Source organism: Ranitomeya imitator, chromosome 5 (assembly GCF_032444005.1).
Source record: "Ranitomeya imitator isolate aRanImi1 chromosome 5, aRanImi1.pri, whole genome shotgun sequence".
NCBI classification, from domain to species: Eukaryota; Metazoa; Chordata; class Amphibia; order Anura; family Dendrobatidae; genus Ranitomeya; species Ranitomeya imitator.
Window position 1 is genome coordinate 580,489,210 of NC_091286.1, and position 27,717 is coordinate 580,516,926.

Here is a 27,717-nt window from a genome sequence, read left to right on the forward strand (position 1 = left end):
TGCAGAACTGCGAATGGTGCTCTGGACTATCAAGCCACCATCAGTATTCGGTCAGTATTTTACCTCAGTATTTGTAAACCAAAACCAGGAGAGGAACAATCAGAGGAAAAGTATAATAGAAACATCTGCACCACTTCTGTATTTATCACCCACTGCTGGTTTTGTCTTACAGACACTGAGGTAAAATACTGAATGTGTGAACCCGGCCTAATACTGATGAGAAAACATTTCCCCACCAGATACGTTATATAGTCTGTGTTAATCATGTGACCAAACCCTGAAGCCAGAAAATGCCTGCACAGTCCCAACAATGCAACGCACATAAAAAGTGACGAATATTCAATATTAAGATGAATCTGTATGGCCGGTGGACGTCACAGTGTAGAGATCGGATGACTGAGCGGTCGTGTTTATTCGCTGCAGTGACATATATTAATACATGGCATTACAAGAGTTATCACAGCCTTACAGCCGTGATGACGATTTCCATAAAAGTTGGAAGTTTACAAATATTTACAGACTGAGATGCTGGTAAACGACAAAACTAGTCAGATCAAGCACGGGGTATGGAAAAAAAAAAAGAAAAGGTAAATAGAAAAATAAAAAAAAATGTTATGGCTCTTGTAAAAAAAAAGATAATTGCTGCACCCCAAAAATGCTAATTTATAAAACATCTGATACATCACCAGAAAATGAGCTGATGCTATAATAATAATAATCTTTATTTTTATATAGCACTAACATATTCCGCAGCGTTTTACATTTTGTACACATTATCACTATGAAGTTACAGCAGGTGACACAGATCCCATTTATAAGACATAGTGTATAACAACTGCCCCTCCCCCATCCGCCCCTGGGGACACACACAAGACAATGAAGTTTTTAGAAGTTTTCCTGCATCTTCAGTTTCTTATCTTGCGCTCCCCCTGCTGGTCAGACCCTGCAATCACATCCCTCAGCTCTCCTCTGACGTCACGTCACCAGCTCCCGCCGTCATTGGACCTTTAAGGCAATGCCGCACGCTCCAGTTCCCTGATTGGTCGTTCTCTCCGTTATAGTTTCCGGTTCTTGCCATTCCTCATCGCTGATTGGTCATCATCTATGACCTCGCCGTTCAATAGGGCAGATCCCTCTACGCCTCTTACCGGTATGGCCGATCGGCGGGCGGAGCTCACCCGGCCGAGTGTCAAGATGTTTTCTCTGAAGAAATGGAACGCGGTGGCGATGTGGAGCTGGGACGTGGAGTGCGACACGTGCGCCATCTGCAGGGTGCAGGTCATGGGTGAGCGCCAGGGGATCCGGCCCTGCGGTAACGCGGCGGTGGGGTGTCGGGTGTGATGCGGCAGATGTGCGCCTGTGCTGCCGGCCCTGGGACACATGTGCTTTGTGGGCACAGGTCACACGGTGCGGATCTGCCATGTCATCCCTGGTAATGCAGCTCTGAGCACAGTGCCAGGCCATGGTGCCCACCTGTGCCCCTCCTCATACCAGCCCCCCACATTATCATATGTGTGCTGCTCCTTACTGGTCCATAGTATGGGGGGCACAGACCCTGATCAGTGACCCCCCCTTTCCCCCCCACTGATCACGAGGGTTCAGCCCCATTATCCCCCCCCCACTATCTGGTCACGCCACCTCGGACCGTCCATTAGGAATAAGTGATCCGTTGTGGAAATGGAAGCAGAAGGGTCCCGCCATTATTATGGGGTCTAGTTTGTTTAAAAAAGAAAAAATTGGATTTCATGAAGGTTTTTTTTTTCCCCCTAAATAACAGACCTCGCTATAACCATTGGCCCCTTCTGCTTCTCTCCCGCACCTGATACAACGGATCTTATTCCTAAAATACACTGCCCGGGACCTGTGAGCGGCGGCTGTATAACCGAGCACTTCTGAAGTGCTACTTGGAGCCTTAAAGGGGTCGTCCACTAGTCAGACAGCGCCTTCTCAGTTGCCGTATTCCTTATTCCCTCCTGAAAGCTGTGCATCCGGGCTCACGTGTACGGCAGTCGGCGGCCCGTCACACTCTGCCTTCAGCAGACGTCAGAGAGCAGCGCCCATCACTTCTTCCCGGTGTTAATATCATCCAAAGGAAGAGTGAGTGATTGGCTGCAGGGCTTACGTGACAGAACAACGTCATGTGAGACCTGACGGAGCTGGAACAAGGGGAGGACGGGCTGTTATAACTTAACATGGGGGATTCTGTAGCAATTGTGAAGGGGCTGTCCGAGTAATGGATAATACCTCTGAGGCCGGGGTCCCACTGGCGTATTGCATCGGATGCGAGATCATCAGATACGATATGCTAATGACACTCAGCTCCTGCTCGCCATGCGTGTCATGCGTCTGTGCTCCGATTCTCTCGCACAGGGAGGATCGGAGGAGGCGGAGAAACTAATTTCTCCATCTCCTCCATTGCTGGGGTCCGCTTATAACGCACATCACTCGGATGATATCCGAGTGGTGTGCGTTGTCTCACTCGCACCCATAGAAGTATGAGTGCGAGTGAGCCGAGAGTTTTCCTCAGGCCGAGACAATCGCAGCATGCTGTGATTGTCTCGGACTGAGGAAAACGGCCGACAAAGTCGGCTGGTGGGAGCTGCCCCATAGCTTAACATTGGTCCGAGTGCAATGCGATTATTTATTTATTTATTTTTTCTCCTCCTTATACCACACTGCACTCAGCCGTATTATGGTCCAGTGTGACCCTGGCCTTAAAAGGAGCCTGTCATGTGGGTTGGGGGGGAATTAGACTGTCATGTGGGGTGGGGGCCCCGCTGCCAGGAGGAAATGAACTTTATCTCTCCCTTGAGCGTTCAGTCACAGATCCGTGGCTTCAGTCACTTCCCAGTACATAGAGCAGCGGCTGTAACTAATCACTGACCGACAGCACTGCACTGATGAGCCGGCTGTCAGTCAGTGCTGGGGTGTAGTTACAGCTGCCTCTTACTGTATACTAGTCGGTGACTGAAAGCCGGATGCTGCAGGGAGGAATCGAGGTAATTTCCTCCCAGTATCTGAGCTTTCAGTGCAGCAGCTAGGTAGCTTCAGAACACTGTTAACTTGCTGATTAACACTCTATCTGCAGGTTAATACCTTTTTTTTTTTTTTCTTTCCATGACCGATTCCCTTCAAAGGCTTTGTGTCAAGTTCTTAAATGGGTAGAATTGAAAATGATTTTGAAAATAAGCAACTTTGTCATTCACCGCTTATTAAAAACTAGATGGAGGCCTTATACTATCGCATCGGGTGAGCGGTAATGTCACGATGGGGGTAGACATGCGGCGCTATTGTTGCCTAATAGCATCCTGTGATAATTTAATGACTTTTGCATCAGGGGACTCATGTGCTTGACGCCTACGCTTACATGCATTGTTTTTGTCCCAGCGATCCTGTTGCTCTTCAAGAGTCTCATTTGCCCTTTGTTGTTTTCGACATTGTGCCTTTGCTGCTGTACTTTCATTGTCATTGGCGTACTTTTTATGAGGAGCCATGTTGGCGTTAATATTTGCTTTTTAAAAGGTTTTTTCCAACAAACAAAATTTCATTTTAAAAATTGCCTGTGACCGTGTACAGAGCATACATGAGCTCCTGGGCAGGGGAGGAAGCAAAAGACAATACTGACATTACAGCAGGAGATCGCAGAGGATTAATTTTGTGAGAAAAAAATGTTTTAACCCCTTCGTGACCCAGCCTATTTTGAACTTAATGACCTGGCCATTTTTTACAATTCTGACCAGTGTCCCTTTATGAGGTAATAACGCAGGAACGCTTCAACGGATCCTAGCGATTCTGAGACTTTTTTTTTTCGTGTCATATTGGGCTTCATGTTAGTGGTAAATTTAGGTCGATAAAATTTGCGTTTATTTGTGAAAAATCTGGAAATTTGGCGAAAATTTTGAAAACTTCGCAATTTTCAAATTTTGAATTTTTTATTCTGTTAAACCAGAGAGTTATGTGACACAAAATAGTTAATAAATAACATTTCCCACATGTCTACTTTACATCAGCACAATTTTGGAAACATTTTTTTTTTTTTTTTGCTAGGAAGTTATAAGGGTTAAAATTTGACCAGTGATTTCTCATTTTTACAACAAAATTTACAAAAACAATTTTTTTAGGGACCACCTCACATTTGAAGTCAGTTTGGGGGGGTCTATATGGCTAAAAATACCCAAAAGTGACAACATTCTAAAAACTGCACCCCTGAAGGTGCTCAAAACCACTTTAAGAAGTTTATTAACCCTTCAGGTGCTTCACAGCAGCAGAAGCAACATGGAAGGAAAAAATGAACATTCAACTTTTTAGTCACAAAAATGATCTTTTAGCAACAATCTTTTTATTTTCCCAATGGTTAAAGGAGAAACTGAACCACGAAAGTTGGCCAATTTCTCCTGAGTACGCTGATACCCAATATGTGGGGGGGAACCACTGTTTGGGCGTACGACAGGGCTCGGAAGGGAAGGAGCGCCGTTTGACTTTTTGAATGAAAAATTAGCTCCAATCATCAGCGGGCACCATGTCGCGTTTGGAGAGCCCCCTGTGTGCCTAAACATTGGAGCTCCCCCACATGTGACCCCATTTTGGAAACTAGACCCCTCAAGGAACCTATCTAGATGTTTAATGAGCATTTTGAACCCCCAGGTGCTTCACAAATTGATCTGTAATAATGAGAAAGTACTTTTTTTTTTTTTTTCCACAAAATATTCTTTTAACCTCAATTTATTTTTCATTTTCACATGGGCAACAGGATAAAATGGATCCTAAAATGTGTTGGGCAATTTCTCCTGAGTACACCGATACCTCATATGTGGTCACAAACCACTGTTTGGGCACATGGTAAGGCTCGGAAGGGAAGAAGCGCCATTTGACTTTTTGACATGCATAGTGTGGATGTGTTGTAGTGTGTGTGTGGTGTATACTACATCACACACACCAACCTGACGTAGGGTCAGGTTGGCGAGTGTGGAGTAGTGTACATCAGGTTGGTGTGTGGAGTAGTGTACATCAGGTTGGTGTGTGGAGTAGTGTACATCAGGTTGGTGTGTGGAGTAGTGTACATCAGGTTGGTGTGTGGAGTAGTGTACATCAGGTTGGTGTGTGGAGTAGTGTACATCAGGTTGGTGTGTGGAGTAGTGTACATCAGGTTGGTGTGTGGAGTAGTGTACATCAGGTTGGTGTGTGGAGTAGTGTACATCAGGTTGGTGTGTGGAGTAGTGTACATCAGGTTGGTGTGTGGAGTAGTGTACATCAGGTTGGTGTGTGGAGTAGTGTACATCAGGTTGGTGTGTGTTTAAAAAAAAAAAAAAAAAAAAAGTGTGTATGTGCGAGGGTTTAGTGAAACTTTATACTGCAGGAGGGAGCTGTCAGGCGAAGGGGCCTGGGGAGATGCAGGAGCCAGCAGCAGGGGTGGGGGGGGCAGGGGGTGATCAGAGTGATCACTGGATCGGTTGATAACCGGGGGCTGTCAGGAGTGGGGGGAAGGAGGGGGCAAGGGAGATGTAGGAGCCTGCAGCAGGGAAGGGTGATCACTGGGCATCGGGGGTGATTTCTGGGGCATGGGTGGGAGTGGAGGTCGGGTGGGGGGATTACCGGGAGGCAGCGGCGATCAGGAGTCAGCAGCGGTGGCGATCAAGCGGCGGCGGTCAGGCGGCGGGAGCAGCAGGCAGGAACCTCACTCTCCAGCTTCTACGGAAGGGATGAAGCTGGAGAGTGATGTCAGACATGTTTCACTCCGCCCCTCCACATCTGATTGGAGGGAAAGTGTCACATGGATGCTTTCTCCAATCGGGGGGGGGGGGGGGGTGAAACAGAGGTCACAGGAGCGATCGTGGACATGGTGGTCAAAGCCACCCCCCTGGGGTCAACTAGAGGTCCTCGCGTACCTGCGGGTTGGGTGGCTGACATTTCATTGACCCCGGTCACCCGACCCGCAGGAACGCGATCAAACCATGACGCATATGCTGCGTCATAGGTCAGATTGGCACTGACTTTCATGACGCAGTGTATGCGTCATAGGTCGGGAAGGGGTTAAAAACAGTCAGTGAAATATTTTACCTCACAAAATGAATCCACTGTGATCCCCTGCTGTAATGTCAGTATTGTCTTTCTTCCTCCCCTGCGTTGTATGCTCCGTATACGGTCAGGCACAGTCAATATTTAAAATGAACTTTCATTTGTGGGAAAACCCCTTTAGGGTATGTGCACACGTTGCGTTTTTTTCTGTGGATCCGCAGCTGATTGGCTGCTGCGGGTTCGCAGCAGTTTTCTCTGAGTTTACAGTACCATGCAAACCTATGGAAAACAAAATCCGCAGTGCACATGCTGCGGAAAAATAATAGGAATCCGCAGGATGTAAAACCGCGGGTGGAATCCGCAAAAAAAAAGTGGTAATTCTGCAGGTAATCCACAGTGCGGTTTACCTGCGGATTTACCAAAATCAGTGAGGAAAAATCCGCAACACTTTCCACAACGTGTGCACGTGGCCCTAATGTGACCGGCTTCCTCTGCGTGTAACATTCTGCAGCATGCCAATTCTTTGTGCCGATTCCGCAGCGGTTTACACCTGCCCCATAATAGGAATCCGCAGGTGGAATCCGCAAGAAAACCGCATAAAATCCGCAGGTAAAACGCAGTGCCTTTTACCTGTGGATTTCTCAAATCCGCTGTGGAAAAATCCGCAGAGCTCAAAACTATGTGTGCACATACCCTTAATGGTTGGTAGGGGATCAAATACTTATTTCTCACTGCAAAATAAATGTATATAATTTATACAATGTGATTTTCTGGATTTTATTTTTTTGATATTCTGATATTCTATCTCTCAATGTTAAAATTAACCTACCCTTAAAATTGTAGACTGGTCATGTCTTTGTTAGTGGGCAAAGTTACAAAATCAGCAAGGGATCAAATACTTATTTCCCCTACTGTATCTGTTTTAAAGTAATCTCGCAAGGCTGGCCTGGCTCTACCGCAAAGAGAGCTTTAGTTGTGTGTGTGTGTGTTTTTTTTTTTTTTTTTTTTAAACACCTCCGTATTAGGACTTGTGCACACGTTGCAGATTTGGTAGCAAAACATGAGGCAATCCTGATGCCAGCAAAGTGAATCTGACGTGTCATGCACGGGATGGGTATTTTTGACTTGTAATATTTGGTGCAGAAAATAAATCTTCAGCATGTCCGTTCTTCTTTCTTTTTTTTTTTTTTCACCGTTGACCTCACTCAAATCGGTCAAACGCATAAAAAATGCATATTTTTTGCAGCTGCAAAACGTCTGCATCCATTTACTCAATGTGTGCGCATAGCTGTAAAGCGTGACTTTTCAGAATAAACTGTCCTGTGTGTGTAAATGAGGAATAACACTGTTTCTGGCAATTGCATGACATGTATCCTGTATTTCTCTGTCCCCCATGACGGCACCATGGAGAGAGGTGATCCGCCCACCAAGGACAGGAAACCTACAGATAAAAAGGCGGTACCTCTCCCGCATCAGTTTGGTTTCCTGTCCTTGATGGGAGACCTACAGAAGCCTACCTCGTCCGTCATGGGATTCCGGGGCCAATCAGTCCAGTTCAGGCAGCAGGGGTCCCCCTGCCTCGGCTGGTGTGGTGACCCGAGGCGCCACCACTGGGTTTAGCAAGCCTCTAGGGTGTGCGAGGAGAGGCGGCAAGGAGAGGATTGCGGCCGCCTCTCCGGGTAAGAAACTCTGCAGCATCCCCGGGGGGGTCCCTCTGAGGAGAAGGAGGCAGTATATGTGCTGCCTCCCTGAGCGTTAGTCTGCCATGGCTGGGGTGGCCGGGGGTTCTGGGAACCAGCATCCACAAGCAGTGATGCGCCGCGCCATCTTGTGGCCGGTACCGCTGCAATGGCATTCCTGGCGACACTGCGCGAGAGCAGGGTGCGATTTGGAACAATGCATGACTGGGTAACCAGTCATTGCGCCTGCGCGGGCGCAAAGCAGGACTGGGTAATCCAGTCGCTGCTATTTAAAGGGGGCAGCCTCAGGTTGAATGCTTCTGATGGAGCTCGACCAGCATTCCCCTGGCATTATGAGCGACCTGGACCCACAGGGATCACCCCTAGCCAGATCTCTGCCGTCGCAGCAGCAGAAACGACGGCTGCAAAAGGACACCAGGAGGTTACCGGTAAAGTACGCTCGGGTTCGCAACACAGTAAAGACTCCAGCGCAGCGTCCAGCGCAAGGGATAAGCCGACTGCAGATGCAGATCATCCCCAACCGGTACTAATGGGTCTGCCAGGTGGTGAGTGATCTTCATGAAAGCCAGTGGTTAATGAGGCCCTATATTTGTCTTTTTCTTTAGGGGAAGAAGAGCTCAGGGAAAACTAAACACAAAATATGAGCCCTCTGTAGAGAGGATCTTCCCTCTACTTGGGAGAAAAAAGACTTTCTCGGTCTCCCATGACAGCACTACGGAGAGAGGGGATCTGCCCTTCAGGGACAGGAAACCTACAGATAAAAGGGCGGTACCTCTCCCTCGCATCAGTTGGTTTCCTGTCCCTGAACAGGGAACCTCTTTTCGGTGGTACCTGTTAGGAAGACCGATGGACCGGGCGGTCGAGTTCCGGCAGCGAGGAGGCTCCTGCCGCGGCTTGTCCGGCTCCCGAAGCCGCCACCGCTGGAACCGAGGGGTTCTTCAGGGTGGGCGGAGGGAGAACGCCGCCGATTCCGATGTGAAGACGGGGCGCTGGATCACCCGGAGCAAGCGCACGCTCCGGGTGTACTAAGATGGCCGCCGCTCCGGAAATGCGGCAGGACTTCCGGGTCATCGCCGCGCGCATGCGCGGAAGCTTCCTTTCTCCCTGGAGGACGTCACGCAGGACCGGAAGTGCGGGGAACGCCGGAGGTGGCGCCAAATACAAATAGGGAGATGGTGCACACATAGTTGTCGCACCATCTCCCTGTAAATCATGGAGGACAGCGATCCACAGGAGCTGCAGCCGAGGCAGCAGCACCATAAGAAAACAGACCCTAAGAGCGCCAGGAGTGGGTCTAGCAGTCGTTCTACACAGCGCAGCAGGTCTGCTGCGAAGACTAATTCACCTCCTCGGGAACCTTCCATTCCAGACCCAGGGCCCCCTCCAGAACCGGTACCTGCCTGCACGTCCGAATGGTGAGTTGATCTTCGTGAATGTATATATTATAATAGGGCTCCCTCTTCTCCCATAATAGGGAAAGAAGAAGTTGGAGAAAAGGAAAAACAAATCCTGCCCCATCTGTGACAAAGCTTTACCAGTAGCCTGGGACAAAAAGCTTTGTAAATCATGTATCCAGCGTGTGCTATGTGAGGAGACTCCCGAATTTGCATCCGAGCTAAAAAGTATCATTTAGATCTGAGGTTCAGAATGCTGTATCTTCCTCCAAAAAAGGAAAAGATAAAGTAAAGGAAACAGTACAATCCCACTCTGTCCGATCCTCATCTGAAGACGCAGATTCTGACGATTCTGACTCCTCCCTATCCTCCTCCGAGGAAGATTCAGGCCGACATTGTTTTCCACTCGAGGAAGTGGATGCCTTAGTGAGAGCCGTTAGGGCTACTATGGGGGTGGAGGAGCCTAAACCTGACAAAACAGCCCAAGACGTAATGTTTGGTGGCTTGGGACAAAAAAAACCTGAAAACCTTTCCTCTAAATCCCAATGTCCAATCCCTAATTAAAAAAGAATGGGAAAAACCAGATAGGAGAAACTCTTCGGTGCCCTCGCTTAAAAGGAAGTATCCCTTCGAAGATGACGCATCCACTTCCTGGGATAAGGCACCAAAGTTGGATGTAGCGGTGGCAAAAGCCTCGAAAAAATTTGCGCTCCCGTTCGAGGACATGGGTACCCTCAGAGACCCTTTAGATAAGAAAGCAGACACATTTCTTAAAGGGGCATGGGAATCGGCTGGGGGTAGCTTGAGGCCTACTCTTGCGGCTACCTGCACCTCCAGATCTCTGATGGTGTGGATTGATCAATTAGAGAGTCAAATTAGAGACGGGCTACCCAGGAATAAATTACTGGATTCTATCCCTGCAATTAGAGCAGCAGCAGCAGCATTCCTGGCGGACTCCTCGGCAGACTCCGTACGGTTAACATCTAAGGCCGCTGCTCTCTCCAACGCAGCCAGAAGAACCTTATGGCTCAAAAGCTGGCCTGGGGATCTCCAGACAAAGCTAAAGCTATGTTCTATTCCGTGTGAAGGAAATTTTCTGTTTGGAGAGTCCCTGGATGACATCCTCCAAAAAGCAGGAGACAAAAAGGGGTTTCCAAATTTGGGCCCAGCCCCATTCAGGCAGTCCTTTCGGAATCGGAGATTTTTCCGCAGCAGACCCCCCAGGGAGCAGAATAAATGGGAAGAAGGCAGGAGAAGGGATAGAGGTTACCTCTTTGGCAACACCTCTCGTGACAAAAAAACCTCCAAATGACATTGTGCCTACGGTAGGGGGAAGACTCACATCATTCCTTCCCGCCTGGAAGAAAATATCCAACAACACCTGGATTCTAAACATCATACAGTACGGTCTAAAAATAGATTTTATTTCTTTTCCTCCCCGGAAGTACATAGAAACGAAAATAAGATCTTCAGTGGCAGAACAAGCAGCTTTAGAGAGAGAAATTATTTCCCTACTGCAAAAATCTGTGATTCAAGAAATCCCCCCTCAGGAAGTAGAAGAAGGGTTTTTCTCCCCTCTTTTTTTAGTACCAAAACCCGATGGGTCCTTTCGGACCATTATAAATCTAAAAAACCTGAACAAATACGTAAAAAATTACAAATTCAAAATGGAAACAAAGTCCACCATAAAAATCCTGTTTCCGAATTGCTACATGGTCGTGATAGACCTAACCGATGCATATTATCATGTGCCCATCCACAATCAGTCTCAAAAATTCCTGAGATTGGCAGTTCCCATAAAAGGACAATTAAGATTTTTTTCAGTACAGAGCTCTTCCGTTCGGAATCTCTATAGCTCCTCGAATATTCACGAAGGTAATAGCGGAAATGATGGCCCACATAAGGGAACAAAATATATTAATAGTCCCTTACCTAGACGACTTTCTCATCGTAAGCAACTCGGCCCAAAGTTGCAAAGAACAGAGGGACCGGGTAATGACTATCTTGACGGACTTGGGGTGGCTCATAAACTTAAAAAAATCAAAGTTGGAACCCTGTCAAGTACAGGAGTTCCTAGGTCTGACATTAGACTCCCGAGACCAAGAATGCCGACTTCCAAACCCCAAAAAAGACAACATATTAGCCATGATAGCGCGAACCTTTCACCATCCTTCCATGACTCTGAGGAGAGCAATGTCACTACTAGGCTCTCTGTCCTCATGCCTACCAGCGATACCCTTCGCACAGTTCCACACAAGAGAACTTCAGTGGCACGTACTCGAATGGCAGTCAATACTAAAAGACAATTTGGAAAGTCAAATCACCCTGAATTCCTCAGTTATTCATTCCCTTCGTTGGTGGGCAGAAAGCCAAAACTTATCAAAGGGAGTTCCTTGGGTGACACAAATATCCTGGGTGATAACAACCGATGCGAGTCCCACAGGGTGGGGGGCTCACATGGGGGACAGAGTGGCTCAGGGAACCTGGTCAGTTCAGGAACTATCAGCATCCTCAAACCAAAAAGAACTTTGGGCAGTGCTTCAGGCTCTTCTTTCTTTTCTGACCTATATTCAGGGACATCATGTCCGAATCTTTTCGGACAACAAAGGGACTGTAGCGTATATAAACCACCAGGGAGGAACAAGGTCTCAGGCACTCATGAGTTCTTCAGCCAAAATTTTCAACCTTGCGGAAGAAAATCTACTATCCCTCTCTGCGCTACACATTCAGGGTTCAAACAACGAGAGAGCAGATTACCTGAGTCGATCGCTGTTAAAACAAGGCGAGTGGTCCCTAAACCAATCCATCTACGATCAGATCACAAAAATGTGGGGAGCACCGACAATAGATCTATTCGCCAATTACAAAAACAAAAAGGTGAACAAATTCTGCTCACTGAACCCGGTAGGGAATCCACAGGCTCTAGATGCCTTTATGATTCCGTGGACTCAAAAATTAACTTATGCTTTTCCTCCAACTATTCTGATCCCGGCAGTCATTCGGAAAGTCAGAGAGGACAAAGCGAAAATGATCCTCATAGCCCCGTTCTGGCCAAAAAGGACGTGGTTCTCCTGGCTGAGGATGCTTTCGGTCTCTGACCCATGGGTCCTGCCGAATATACCAGACCTTCTACATCAAGGGCCGATCTTCCACCCACAGGAATCGAACTTACATTTGACAGCCTGGTTTTTGAACGGGGACTATTAAAAGAAAGGGGTTTCTCAGATAACTTAGTCACCACGTTGTTGAAAAGTAGAAAACCCATCACTACTAGAATATATGGGAAGACATGGAAAAAATTTCTGTCCGTCTCCAAAGTAAAAGTCCAAGATGGGCCCTCAATTCCTAAAATACTGGAGTTCCTACAAAAAGGTCTGGAACAGGGGTTGTCGGTTAGTACTCTTAAAGTACAAATAGCAGCTCTAGGAGCACTCTATAACCATAATATTGCGGCCAACCCATGGATAATTAGATTTGTTAAGGCGGTGACAAGATCAAAGCCATTAGTCTATCAGAAAGTGCCCTCATGGGACTTAAATTTAGTCCTCTCGGCGTTAACGGGTCCTCCATTCGAACCCATAGAAACGATTCCCATTAAAACTTTTATCACTTAAAACCATTCTCTTGGTAGCGTTAACATCCGCACGCAGAATAAGTGACATTCAAGCCTTATCCTCTAATCCACCCTTCACTAAAATATTAGATGATAGTCACTCTTAGACCTGACCCGGCCTATTTGCCAAAAGTGGCATCAAAATTCCATAGGTCACAAGAAGTCTCCCTGCCATCCTTTTGTCCAAACCCAAAAAATTAGAAAGAGCAGAACTTCCATAATCTAGACGTCAGAAGGTGCCTAATCCAATACTTAGATTCCACCAGAGAGTATAGGAAGGAAGGCTCTCTGTTTGTCTGTTTCCAGGGTCCCAGAAAAGGTTTTCGGGCATCCAAGGGTACTTTGGCGAGGTGGATAAAGGAGGCGATAGTCTTGGCATATTCATCTTCGGGGAATGAGATCCCAGATGGTATAAGAGCACATTCCACAAGAGCAGTAGCTACCTCATGGGCTGAGAGGTCACCTGGTCATCACCATCGACCTTTTTTAGACACTATAGATTAAATCTAGCCTCTGTGTCTGACTTAACCTTCGGACGAAGGGTTCTTGAGGCGGTGGTCCCTCCCTAAGCTTAATCTCTGCAATTCTCTCCGTAGTGCTGTCATGGGAGACCGAGAAAGTCGTAGTTACTCACCGATAACTGTGTTTCTCGGAGCCCATGACAGCACTCGCTTATTCCCTCCCATCACGAGTGCGGTGAGCACCTTTAATTACATATAATGTATATAGTATGAGTATAGGCACGGGGTTCCTCTTTTAAGAAATGTTGTAATATGATTTTTTCTCTGTTGTAAACTAACCTGGAAGTCCTCCGATGCTCTGTAAACAAACTGATGCGAGGGAGAGGTACCGCCCTTTTATCTGTAGGTTTCCTGTCCCTGAAGGGCGGATCCCCTCTCTCCGTAGTGCTGTCATGGGCTCCGAGAAACACCGTTATCGGTGAGTAACTACGACTTTGCAGCTCATGTGTACAGTAGACAGTGTGTGAAGGGCTTCCTGGGTTTGCATCAGACCTCAAAACCCTGATAAAAAAACCAGGTGGAAGACACCTTTAGATCCCTACATGGGGGGGAGGGGGAAAGCGAATACCAGGCACAGATCTCCAACATCTGAGATCAGTGACACGAATAGTGAAGAGGGGGACTCGGACACCTCTAACTCTTCAACTTCATCTTCCACTGGGGGTCATAGCTGCTTTCCTCTAGAAGAGACTGATAGCCTCGTCAAAGCAGTTAGGAACACCATGGGGCTATCTGACCATCACCCAAAAAAATCAGTACATGACATTGTTCGGGGGTCTTCAACTTAATGATGAAATCCAGGCCTTGATTAACAGAGTGGAAAAAGCCCATAAGAAAATACCCTTTTGATGACCAATCTTGCTCCTTTTGGGAAAAAGCTCTCAAATTGGACGTTGCCATCGCAAAGGCATCTAAAAAACATGCCCTTCTGTTTGAGGACATGGGAGTCCTGAAGGATCCCATGGACAAGAAACGGAAGCGTTCCTAAAAAGCTCATGGGAAGCAGCTGGGGGAGGACTAAAACCGGCAGTGGCCGCCGTCTGCACATCCCATTCCCTAATGGTCTGGCTAGTTCAATTTGAAACTCAGCTTAACCCCTTTCTGCCATCAGACGTACTATTGCGTCCATGGGGGGTGGGCCCTACTTCCCAAGGACGCAATAGTACGTCATATGCGATCGGCAGCGCTCACGGGGGGAGCGGCGCCGATCGCGGCCGGGTGTCAGCTGCCTATCGCAGCTGACATCCGGCACTATGTGCCAGGAGCGGTCACGGACCGCCCCCGGCACATTAACCCCCGGCACACCGCGATCAAAGATGATCGCGATGTGCCGGCGGTGCAGGGAAGCACCGCGCAGGGAGGGGGGCTCCCTGCGGGCTTCCCTGAGACCCCCGCAGCAACGCGATGTAATCGCGTTGCTGCGAGGGTCTTGCCGCCCTCCCTCCCTGCTCCAGGTCCCGGATCCAAGATGGCCGCGGATCCGGGTCCTGCAGGGAGGGAGGTGGCTTCACAGAGCCTGCTCAGAGCAGGCACTGTGAAGCAGCCTGCACTGCTATCAGATCAGTGATCTGACAGAGTGCTGTGCAAACTGTCAGATCACTGATCTGTGATGTCCCCCCCCTGGGACAAAGTAAAAAAGTAAAAAAAAAAATTTCCAAATGTGTAAAAAAAAATTAAAAAAAAATATTCCTAAATAATGAAAAAAAAAAAAAAAATATTCCCATAAATACATTTCTTCATCTAAATAAAAAAAACAATAAAAGTACACATATTTAGTATCGCCGCGTCCGTATCGACTCACCCTATAAAACTGGCACACTAGTTAACCCCTTCAGTAAACACCGTAAGAAAAAAAAAAAAACGAGGCAAAAAACGACGCTTTATTATCATACCGCCGAACAAAAAGTGGAATAACACGTGATCAAAAAGACAGATATAAATAACCATGGTACCGCTGAAAGCGTCATCTTGTCCCGCAAAAAACGAGCCACCATACAGCATCATCAGCAAAAAAATGAAAAAGTTATAGTCCTGAGAATAAAGCGATGCCAAAATAATTATTCTTTCTATAAAATAGTTTTTATCGTATAAAAGCGCCAAAACATAAAAAAATGATATAAATGAGGTGTCGCTGTAATCGTACTGACCCGAAGAATAAAACTGCTTTATCAATTTTACCAAACGCGGAACGGTATAAACGCCTCCCCCAAAAGAAATTCATGAATAGCTGGTTTTTGGTCATTCTGTCTCACAAAAATCGGAATAAAAAGCGATCAAAAAATGTCACGTGCCCGAAAATGTTACCAATAAAAAGTCAACTCGTCGCGCAAAAAACAAGACCTCACATGACTGTGTGGACCAAAATATGGAAAAATTATAGCTCTCAAAATGTGGTAACGCAAAAAATATTTTTTGCAATAAAAAGCGTCTTTCAGTGTGTGACGGCTGCCAATCATAAAAATCCGCTAAAAAACCCGCTATAAAAGTAAATCAAACCCCCCTTCATCACCCCCTTAGTTAGGGAAAAATAAAAAAATGTATTTATTTCCATTTTCCCGTTAGGGCTAGGGTTAGGGCTAGGGTTAGGGCTAGTGTTAGGGTTAGGGCTAGGGTTAGGGTTAGGGCTAGGGTTAGGGCTAGGGTTAGGGCTAGGGTTAGGGTTGGGGCTAGGGTTAGGGCTAGGGTTAGGGCTAGGGCTACAGTTAGGGTTGGGGCTAAAGTTACAGTTAGGGTTTAGATTACATTTACAGTTGGGAATAGGGTTGGGATTAGGGTTAGGGGTGTGTCAGGGTTAGAGGTGTGGTTAGGGTTACCGTTGGAATTAGGGTTAGGGGAGTGTTTGGATTAGGGTTTCAGTTATAATTGGGGGGTTTCCACTGTTTAGGCACATCAGGGGCTCTCCAAAAGCGACATGGCGTCCGATCTCAATTCCAGCCAATTCTGCGTTGAAAAAGTAAAACGGTGCTTCTTTCCTTCCGAGCTCACCCGTGTGCCCAAACAGGGGTTTACCCCAACATATGGGGTATCAGCGTACTCAGGACAAATAGGACAACAACTGTTGGGGTCCAATTTCTCCTGTTACCCTTGGGAAAATACAAAACTGGGGGCTAAAAAATAATTTTTGTGGAAAAAAAAAAGATTTTTTATTTTTACGGCTCTGCGTTATAAACTGTAGTGAAACACTTGGGGTTCAAAGTTCTCACAACACATCTAGATAAGTTCCCGGGGGGGTCTAGTTTCCAATATGGGGTCACTTGTGGGGGGTTTCTACTGTTTAGGTACATTAGGGGCTCTGCAAACGCAATGTGACGCCTGCAGACCATTCCATCTAAGTCTGCATTCAAATGGCACTCCTTCCCTTCCGAGCCCTCCCATGCGCCCAAACAGTGGTTTCCCCCCACATATGGGGTATCAGCGCACTCAGGACAAATTGGACAACACATTTTTGGGTCCAATTTCTCCTGTTACCCTCGGGAAAATACAAAACTGGGGGCTAAAAAATAATTTTTGTGGGAAAAAATTTTTGTTTTATTTTTACGGCTCTCCATTATAAACCTCTGTGAAGCCCTTGGTGGGTCAAAGCGCTCACCACACATCTAGATAAGTTCCTTAGGGGGTCTACTTTCCAAAATGGTGTCACTTGTGAGTGGTTTCTACTATTTAGGTACATTAGGGGCTCTGCAAACACAACATGGCGTCTCATCTCAATTCCTGTCAATTTTGCATTGAAAAGTCAAACTGCGCTCCTTCCCTTCCGAGCTCTCCCATCCGCCCAAACAGTGGTTTACCCCCACATATGGGATATCAGCTTACTCAGGACAAATTGTACAACAACTATTGGGGTCCAATTTCTTCTCTTACCCTTGGAAAAATAAAAAATTGGGGGCGAAAAGATAATTTTTGTGAAAAAATATGATTTTTTATTTTTACGGTTCTACATTATAAACTTCTGTGAAGCACTTGGTGGGTGAAAGAGCTCACCACACCTCTAGATAAGTTCCTTAGGGGGTCTACTTTCCAAAATGGTGTCACTTGTGGGGGGTTTCAATGTTTAGGCACATCAGGGGCTCTCCAAACGAAACATGGCGTCCCATCTCAATTCCAGTCAATTTTGCATTGAAAAGTCAAATGGCGCTCCTTCGCTTCCGAGCTGTGCCATGCGCCCAAACAGTGGTTTACCCCCACATGTGGGGTATTGGCGTACTCAGGACAAATTGTACAACAATGATTGCGGTCCATTTTCTCCTGTTACCCTTGGTAAAATAAAACAAATTGGAGCTGAATTAAATTTTTTGTGAAAAAAAGTTAAATGTTCATTTTTATTTAAACATTCAAAAAATTCCTGTGAAGCACCAGAAGGGTTAATAAACTTCTTGAATGTGGTTTTAAGCACCTTGAGGGGTGTAGTTTTTAGAATGGTGTCACACTTGGGTATTTTCTATCATATAGACCCCTCAAAATGACTTCAAATGAGATGTGGTCCCTAAAAAAAATGGTGTTGTAGAAATGAGAAATTGCTGGTCAACTTTTCACCCTTATAACTCCCTAACAAAAAAAAATTTTGGTTCCAAAATTGTGCTGATGTAAAGTAGACATGTGGGAAATGTTACTTATTAAGTATTTTGTGTGACATATCTCTGTGATTTAATTGCATAAAAATTCAAAGTTGGAAAATTGCGAAATTTTCATAATTTTCGCCAAATTTCCGTTTTTTTCACAAATAAACGCAGGTACTATCAAAGAATTTTTACCATTGTCATGAAGTACAATATGTCACGAGAAAACAATGTCAGATTCACTGGGATCCGTTGAAGCGTTCCAGAGTTATAACCTCATAAAGGGACAGTGGTCAGAATTGTAAAAATTGGCCCGGTCATTAACGTGCAAACCACCCTTGGGGGTAAAGGGGTTAAAAACAAGTTGTTGCGCGACACTATTCTGAACACCTTGCCAGTAATGTTGGGGGCTGCCGCTTTCTGGCAGATGCTTCCGCTTACTCAATAAGACTAGCTGCTAGATCAGCGTTTTTTTTTTTTCTAACGCGGCCAGGCGGGCTCTTTGGCTTAAGTGTTGGCCAGGGGACCTTCAAACAAAATCGAAGCTATGTACCATCCCCTGCGAAGGAGAATTCTTATTTGGCCCCACTTTAGATGACATCTTGGATAAAGCGGGGGATAAAAAGAAGTCATTCCCTATCCTCACTTATCCTTCCTACAGGAGGCCCTTTTGGAGCAAGAGGTTCATCCGTAGGAAGCCTGGGAAAAATCAGGATAGATGGGAAGACAAGAAAAGCAAAAACAAGGGGTTCATGTTCAATAAGAGCCCCACTGACAACAAAAAGCCCGCCCAATGAATTTTTCCCCCGGGTGGGGGGGAAGGCTGTCCCTCTTTCTCTCAGCCTGGGAGAAAATTAACTACAGTCCATGGATATTGGACATAATAAAGTCGGGACTAAAACTAAAATTCCACAAACTTCCTCATCCCTCCTTCATGAAAACATCTCTGAGATCGTCAGTGGAGGAACAACTGGCGTTAGAGCAAGAGATTATGGGACTAGTAGACAAAGGGGTTCTCCTGGAGGTCCCCCCCCCAACCCCCCAGGAAAAAGAAAAAGGATATTACTCCCCCCTTTTCCTGAGGAAAAAACCGGACTGGTCCTACAGGACAATCATAAATCTGAAGAGTCTAAACAAATATCTAAATGTGCAGCCATTCAAAATGGAAACAATAAGAACATTGCTAAAAATTTTGTTTCCACTTTGTTTTATGGCAGTCCTGGACTTGAAGGACGCATATTACCACGTCCCTATCCACAGAGACCCATCAGATATTCCTCAAGATAGCAGTCCACATCAGGGGGATAAGTCATTTCCAATTCACAGCCCTCCCTTTCGGACTAGCCATAGCACCGCAAGTTTTCACCAAGCTGGTAGCAGAGGTAATGGCCCACCTGAGGGAGCAAGACACCCTGATTGTGCCATATCTCGACGATTTCCTAGTAATCGGCAACTCTCCTCAGCATTGTGAAAGTCAATTAGAAAAGATCATGCACTCCTTAGAAAGCCTAGGCTGGCTGGTGAACTTAACTAAGTCCAAATTAGTACTGTGCCAAGTTAAGGAATATCTGAGCATCACATTGGACTCTGTCAGGCAGGAATGCTGTCTTCCCTCGGAAAAAATGCAAAGGATGGTGGGACTAGTATCCAGAAAGAAGGATCTCCCCTCCGTATCCCTACGTCAAGCTATGTCCCTCCTGGGGTCCATGACTGCTTGCATTCCTGCAGTCCAATGGGCTCAACTTCATTCGAGAGATCTTCAAATTTTGTCAGAACCAGTTTCTCTAGAACGAAATTTAGAAGGTCGGTTCAGTTTTATCTCCAAATACAATTCTCTTGCTAGATTGGTGGATGTCGTGGAACAATCTTTCCCGAGGTGTCCCTTAGATAACTCAGGTCTCAAAAGTAGTGACTACAGACGCAAGCCCCAGTGGGTGGGGGGCCCATCTGAACGATCTCATAGCTCGGGGAGTCTGGTCAGGCAACCTGAAGGGGGTATCTTCCAACATGAAAGAAATACTTGCAGTCAAGTTTGCACTCTAAGAGTTCCTAGATCCCCCTTCACTCTCATCATGTCAGAATTATGTCAGACAACAGAGTAGTGGTAGCATACCTAAATCAACAAGGGGGTACCTGTTCCGTCTCTGATAGAAATAACCAAATCAATCTTCCAGATATCTGAGAACAACCTGCAGTCATTGTCAGGCCTTCACATAAAGGGGTGGACAATTACAGTGCAGACTTTGAGTCGGTCCCGTCTAAAACAGGGGGAATGGGAATTGAACCAGGCAGTGTTCAACCAAATCTCAGAAAGGTGGGGAGTACTGGACATAAACCTCTTTGCGAACAATCTGAACAGAAAGGTAGACGACTTTTGCTCCATAATACCATTGGGGAACCCTGTATCACTAGATGCATTCCTGATTCCTTGGTACCACCAGCTGGCATATGCCTTTTCCCCCAATCACTCTAATACTGAGGAAATTACAGGAAGACAGAGCTCATGTAGTCTTGATAGCTCCATTCTGGCCGAAGAGGGCATGGTTTTCCTGGATGAGAAGGATGTCGGTTTCCGACCCCTGGGTACTCCCAGACCTTCCAAATCTCCTCTCCCAGGGACCCGTACAATATCCGCAGGTTGTAAGTTTACACTTGACAGCCTGGAATTTGAAAGGGAGCTGTTAGAAAGTAGAGGGTTTTCACCTTGGCTGGTGTCTACCCTGCTGCAAAGTAGGAAACCAATTACGACTAAACAGTACGGGAAAATATGGAAAAAAATTCCTGTAGTCCTCAGGCGCCAAGCTAGATGGAAAAATCCCCTAAAAGCCATACTAGAGTTCCTTCAAAAGGGGTTAGAGATGGTTCTGGCCACAAGTACCCTAAAAGTCCATATAGCCGCTTTGGGGGCACTATTCAATTGCGATCTGGCAGGGAATCGTTGGGTTTCCAAGTTCATTAGAGCAGCAGGAAGGTCAAGGCCTCTACCCTCATGCATTACTCCTCAGTGGGATTTAAGTCTAGCCCTTACGGCCCTGACTAAACCTCCCTTTGAACCCTTGGCAGATGTCTCCTTGAGAATCCTATCTCTTAAAACATCCTTATTGGTCGCCCTCACCTCTGCGCGTAGGGTTAGTGACATACAAGCCTTGTCAGCCAACCCCCTTTCACTCAATTCCTGGATGATAGGGTTGTTCTCAAAACTGATCCGGCCTACCTCCCAATAGTAGCTTCTCTGTTTCACAGAGCACGAGAGATATCTCTTCCCTCCTTTTGTCCTAACCCCAAAAACAAGGAGTCCTTGCACACATTGGATGTTAGGAGATGCTTAATCCACTACATAGAAGCCACTAGGGAGTGTAGGGAGGATGGATCTCTTTTTGTCTGTTTCCAGGGTCACCATAAGGGGGGGGGGGAAAAGCCTCAAGGCACCCTAGCAAGATGGATCAGAGGCGCCATCAGCCTGTTGTACTCATCAGGTGGTGTACCAGTTCTGGGAGAAATCGGAGCACACTCAATGAGAGCAGTAGCCACCTGGGCGGAAAGGGCCGGTACTTCTATTGATCAGATATGTAGAGCTGCTACCTGATCTTAACCCTCGACATTGTATAAGCACTATAGATTGGACCTTATCTCTTCCTCGGACCTCACCTTTTGGGAAAAGTGCTGGAAGCCGTGGTCCCTCCCTAAGGCCTGTCCCACACGTCCAGATAATTCCGGGACCAGAAAAATCAGTACCGGAGTTATCTGTGTCCGTGTGCTTACGCGGCACATCAGTGTGGCACACGTGCGGCAGCCGTGTGCCGTCCGTGTGCCGACTGGGTACCACACGCACTGTGCAGGAGACAGCGCTACAGTTAAGTGCTGTCCCCTGCTTTGGGTGCTGAATCCAGAATTCATTCCTTCTTCCCAGCAGCGTTCGCTGGAGAGAAGGAATGAAAAATTATTTATTTATTTTTTGTTGTTAAAATAAAGTTCCCGGTAATCTCCCCCCTCCCTCCCCCTGTGCGCCCGCCCGCTGGCATTAAAATACCTACCCAGCTCCCCCGATGCTTCCTCTCAGCATCGCAGCTCTTCCTGTATGAGCGGTCACGTGGTACCGCTTATTACAGTGATGAATATGCGGCTCCACCCCTAACTGAAATTAACTTTTTGATATTCTAATTTTATGAGAAGCACCGGTATATGTATAGCATTAGTGAGCTGTGTAGATGTAAAGCCAGCACTAGTTTGAGACACTTGAAGCTGCAGCATGACCTGCCTGTCTGTGTCTGCCTTGGCTCACATTCTGCTCCTCACTCCTCCCATCACACCCTCCATAAATTATAATGGAAGGTGTAATCACCCCTCACGGTCCATCTGGCTTTGATAAACGAGCCCAACTCAATCTTGATCAAAGTGACTCATGAGATCAGAAGGCACGGAGTGAATGAAGTGGCTCATAAGTGGAGACAGGAGCAGATTTCTCTGAGACATACTTTCTTATATTCACCTGTACTATTTTATTTATGCAAAATGTAATCCATTTAATAATGTAATTTTTCAGGTGCCACTGCGCCACATGCTTATTTAACTGTATTAAGTGCTATTTATCTGTATTTCTAGATGCCTGCCTGCGATGCCAAGCTGAGAACAAGCAGGAGGACTGTGTGGGTATGTTACTGTGTTTCTATGCTTTCCATCAGTGATGGATCCCTTTTCTTAATCAAGTTATTGTATTAGGTCAAATTACCATATATACTCGACTATAAGCCGACCCCCCCCCCCCCCCCCCTAATTTTGCCACAAAAAACTGGGAAAACTTAATGACTAGAGTATAAGCCTAGGGTGGGAAATGCAGCAGCTACCGGTGAATGTCAAAAGTAAAAATAGATACCAATAAAAGTAAAATTGAGACCTCAGTAGGTTGTGTTTTTGAATATCCATATTGAATCAGGAGCCACATATAATGCTCCATAAAGTTTGACGGGCCCCATTAAATGCTCCATATTAACATATGCCCCATATAATCCTGCATAAAGGGTAATAAGGGCCCCATAAGATGCTGCATAGACACATTTGCCCAATATAATGCTGCACAAACGTTATGGCCCCATAAGATGCTCCATACAGACACTTGCCCCTTATAGTGCTGCACATGGCCCCATAAAATGCTCCATACAGACACTTGTCCCTTATAGTGCTGCACAAACGTTATGGCCCCATAAGATGATCCATACAGTCACTTGCCCCATATAATGCTGCACGAACGTTATGGCCCCATAAGATGCTCCATACAGTCACTTGCCCCTTATAGTGCTGCACAATCGTTATGGCCCCATAAGATGCTCCATACAGTCACTTGCCCCATATGCTGTGGCTGCGCTAAAAAAAAAAAAATCATATACTCACCTCTCCGTCACTCAGGACCACGGCACTTTCACCTGCTCCTCGTTCGGGTGCGGCTCTGTCCTCAGAACTGACGTTCAGCAGAGGGCGCGCACTGACAACGTCATCGCGCCCTCTGACCTGAGCGTCACAGCCAGAGGACGCTGATGACGGAGCCGCACTGTAACGAGGAGAGGTAAATATCGCGCAGCGCTGCGCTCCCCCTCCCCGTATACTTACCTGCTCCTGGCGCGGTGCAGTCCCTGCTTCTCCCAGCGCAGCATATTCTTCCTGTACTGAGCGGTCACCGTTACAGCTCATTACAGTAATGAATATGTGGCTCCACCTCTATGGGAGGTTGAGCCGCATATTCATTACTGTAATAAGCGGTACCATGTGACCGCTCAGCACAGGAAGAATGTGCAGCGCCAGGAAGCAGGGACCTGCAGGGACCGCGCCAGGAGCAGGTGAGTATAATTAGAGAGCCCCCGCTCCCCCTCCCCTGCCGACCCCTGGGTATGACTCGAGTATAAGCTGAGAGGGGGACTTTCAGCCCCCAAAAATGGGCTGAAAATCTCGGCTTATACTCGAGTATATACGGTAAGTGTCCAAATATGAAGCAATAATTATTTTGGGGGGTGCTAAGTACAGATGTCAACAATATACCTGGTGTCAGTTGAATCCATTCTTAGAGTTCATCCTTGGGTGAGGGGGATCTGTTGCTCCAAGAGACAGTGAACAGATTTCAGGCTGGGCATCCAAGCACCTGTATATGGCATATAGCGCATCCAATGCAGGCCGAGACTTTTTTTTTTTTTTTTTTTCCAAGCCGAAAACACTGTGGGAATTGTTCCTTTATCTCGGAGTTTTGGAAATCTAAAGTGTCGTGTTGTTGAGCTGCACAGCCACCTGTATGGATCAGTAGGGGGCAGTACTGGGCTGAGGCCGCTGACAGAGCTGAGCATTTCTGGCTGACACCACGAACTGCTGATCAGCAGGGGTATTGGGTGTCGCACCCCACCTCCTTAATTAGATATTCATGACCTAGACTTAATATAAGGTATTAATGTAAAAGACACCCAGACAGGGCCGGCGTCAGCACCCGGGCAAATGCCGGGGCCCTAGAGAGAGAGGGGGGCCCACTCACGCTGTCATAGATACAGCTGGGAGAGCAGAGCAGGAGAACATGCTCTCTCCACACACAAAGTCACTGCTGGCTGTCTTCTCTTAACCCCTATGTGCCAGCTCTGACACAAGCATCTTCTCACTCAGTCAGTGCAGCCAGGCAGGCACATAGGGGTTAAGAGAAGGCAGCCAGTGTGACATTGTTTGGGCGGAGAGAGCACATTCTCTGCTCTGGCCCCTGGCTGGCTGCAGTGCTGCTGAACAGACACTTATCAGGCAGATTCTGGAGGAGCTCCTACCAGTGCCTGAGTGAGTGCAAAGGTATCCAGCAGTGGTTGCAGTTGGTCTTATGGCTCAGTCTGCTGCTGCTGTCTCTGCTGCCTAAAAATGTGGGTGATGTCTGGAGGAGCCGCTGGTGGGGTGCAGCCTGCAGCCGCCCAGCTCACCCAGAACCCCAGAATACATGCATGCCACACCGAACCTGCACCAGTGGGGTAGGAAGAAGCTTAACCCCTTCCCATCTGTATGAAGGTTATTGCTGAACCTTAAAGATAACAATCCGACCTGCATAAATGGGGTTAACCAGATGCCAGGAGGAAGGGGAGCTGCTGCCATGGATAAAACTAAGCTGTGGGCTGTACGTTGGGGCCCCGTGGCCCCAGGCTGGTGACTGGAGGGACTCTGCCCAGTGCTGGCATGTGGGTGATTTCTGCTCCGGAGTCTCAGCTTCTCTCCTCCAGGTCACACTGTGCAGTCACAGCAACATTGGTTGTGTCTGTCCAGTTCCCAGCAGCTGCCACTGCTCCCACCAAGGACATGGCATCACTTAACCCTTCCCCTGCAGCCACCGGCAACAAATCCACATTATTCCTTGATTAAATCAGGTTCCAACCCAATAGAGGAGCAGACATTTCCTGCTGCCATTAGGGTCCGGGAGGGGGTGACATTGGCTGCCCTGCTACTCTGTAGTGGTGGGTGACAAGGGTAACATGGGGTAACGATGACCGAGAAATGCACAGGATAATAGTGAGCGTGACAGAGGGCAGTGTATGGTATGGAGCAGTCAGGGGGTGGGCTGCAGGATCCCCCCATACTGTACATGACTGCTCGGGACAGGGAGGTGTTTAATGAGCTTCTAATGACGGGGCACTAATTGGGTCATTAGGGTTTGTGGAAAGGATTCAGCATCAGGTCCCTCATTAATGCCCGAGCCACCTGTTACTTTGTAGCACAGATCTGTCGGGGCCGCAAAACCAAACAACGTTGTTTATGTAGAAAAGTCTTTGTTTCATAGAAAATCTTTTCTGTTTTGAGTTTTTCTGATACAACAACGCCCTGCTCAAGACACTGCACAGCAACTCTCCTGTATATATACACTGCACAGTACCGCTCCTCCTGTATATATACACTGCACAGTACCACTCCTCCTCTATATATACACTGCACAGCACCTCTCCCCCTGTATATATACACTGAACAGCACCTTTCCTCCTGTATATATACACTGCACAGCACCTTTCCTCCTGTGTATATATACACTGCACAGCACCTCTCCTGTGTGTGTGTATGTATGTATGTATGTATGTATGTATATATATATATATATATATATATATATATACTGCACCTTTCCTACTGTCCTATATATACACTGCACAGCACCTTTCCTCCTGTATGTATACACTGCACAGCACCTCTCCTGTATATATACACTGCACAGCACCTTTCCTCCTGTATGTATACACTGCACAGCACCTCTCCTGTATATATACACTGCACAGCACCTCTCCCCCTGTATATATACACTGCACAGTACCACTCCTCCTGTCCTTATATTCACTGTAGAATTTACAATAGCTGTCACTCATGTAAGAAGTGAAATCTGGCATTGTACTATATATTTCTCTGCTGTATCTGTGCATAATAAATCGGGGTATGTGTTAAAGGTGGGGGCCCACTGAGACTCTTTCGCCCGGGGCCCCCGACAACCTGGAGCCGGTCCTGCACAGAGAACTTCTTTAACTAACAAAACATAGCTTGCAGAGTTGAGCAAAAAGGTTTGCACTCCCATATGGCCATAGCTAGAACAAAAGGCATAGAAAAGTGGCACAAAATTTTTGGCAGGATGTGCTCTGATCTAGATCTAGTGGTTAGAATTGAGCAAATAGATTTGAGCTGCCCTGGTCTGGGGTCCAGTCTTGTCCTCTGTGGCATCTGGACCAAAGTCTTCAGTTCTCAACCTGGGGTCATTGGCGCCTCTTGTGCTTGCTGCCCGGCCGGGCCAAAGATGCCATCCACAGAATTGATGACCTCCGTGGTCCAACGCCCAGGCTTATCTTGCCTGGCAGCCTAGTAGGCTCGAACCGTCAAGAATACCACCTGCAGACCTTAAGACCGCTCAGGTCCAGATGCCACGGAGGGCAGGACAGGACCCCAGACCAGGGCACCTCAAATCTCTTCCTCAGCTCCAACCGCTAGATTTAGATCATTGTGACGCTTCTCTGCCTTTTGATGTAGCTATGGCCGTTTTGCTGTGAGAAGCGTGGTCAGGTTAGTAGGGTCAGGCACTGCCAGGATTAGCAGGGTCTTTACTTTAATCTCTTTGGTCTCTTAAGAAGGTATTATCATTGGTGGGTAAGTCTCTTAAAAGAGCATACTGTGTACATTGCTAGATCCCACACTTCTAGTCATAAATGGAGCGCACATCTCCAGGTCAGGAATCAGATGTAGACTGTGAGCAGGAGGTGTCGTATCCCCCTGCCCCTACAACTCATTAGTTTCTTCATCCTTTTTCCTTCCTTGGAGTTGGAGATTATTTCCCTGGATACAGACTCGTTCATTACAGATCCGCAGTGTCACTCTGCTTCTCCTGCTTGTGGCTTGTAATAAAAGAGCAATACGATTCCCCGGTCTCCCCCCCCAAATCCATAAAGGGATAGTAAGTGTAAACCCATCCTCCAGGCCCCACGCCGTGTGTGGTCGGTAATGACGTGCTCATTCACACTGTGCTCTGTTCTCTTACAGTGGTATGGGGAGAATGTAATCACTCGTTCCACAACTGCTGCATGTCCCTGTGGGTGAAGCAGAACAACCGGTGCCCATTGTGCCAACAGGACTGGGTGGTACAAAGAATAGGAAAATAGTGTCTGCCAGACGTGGCAATCTTCTATACATTTCTGACGCCCAGATCTCGCTGCTCCACGTGAATGACTGGTGATATCCAACAAGACACTAACTGATGGAAGCAAGTGGAATATCCTAGTGTATTTGCAGGGGATCCTGTGTACCCCTCGTTCATTAAAGTTACCTTACCTGTTGTGCTGCCTTTTTTGGAATTATGGAGTGTACAATGTTCATTCATTTTTTTTTTTTTTTTTTTTATTTATTTATTTAAATATACACTTATCAGTTTTCACTGCCATTTTTGAG

At 46.9% G+C, this 27,717-nt stretch overlaps 1 protein-coding gene across 1 annotated transcript; it reads left to right on the forward strand.

Annotated features, from left to right (window-relative positions):
• The first annotated feature begins 1,095 nt into the window (after positions 1-1,095).
• On the forward strand, positions 1,096-27,605 carry RNF7 (ring finger protein 7). The gene is made up of 3 exons (XM_069727872.1): positions 1,096-1,285; positions 22,402-22,449; positions 27,313-27,605. Exons 1-3 carry the CDS (start codon positions 1,105-1,107, stop codon positions 27,429-27,431), a joined length of 348 nt encoding a protein of 115 aa, XP_069583973.1. The 5' UTR covers positions 1,096-1,104; the 3' UTR covers positions 27,432-27,605.
• The last annotated feature ends 112 nt before the right edge of the window (positions 27,606-27,717 follow it).

What these genes read in the sequence shown, in the direction of transcription:
- RNF7 (XM_069727872.1), top strand. Translation starts at nt 1,105, where the DNA reads ATGACCTCGCCGTTCAATAGGGCAGATCCCTCTACGCCTCTTACCGGT. An exon ending in CTGCAGGGTGCAGGTCATGG is followed by an intron (nt 1,286 to 22,401) that starts GTGAGCGCCAGG and finishes CTGTATTTCTAG; the next exon opens with ATGCCTGCCTGCGATGCCAA. An exon ending in CAAGCAGGAGGACTGTGTGG is followed by an intron (nt 22,450 to 27,312) that starts GTATGTTACTGT and finishes GTTCTCTTACAG; the next exon opens with TGGTATGGGGAGAATGTAAT.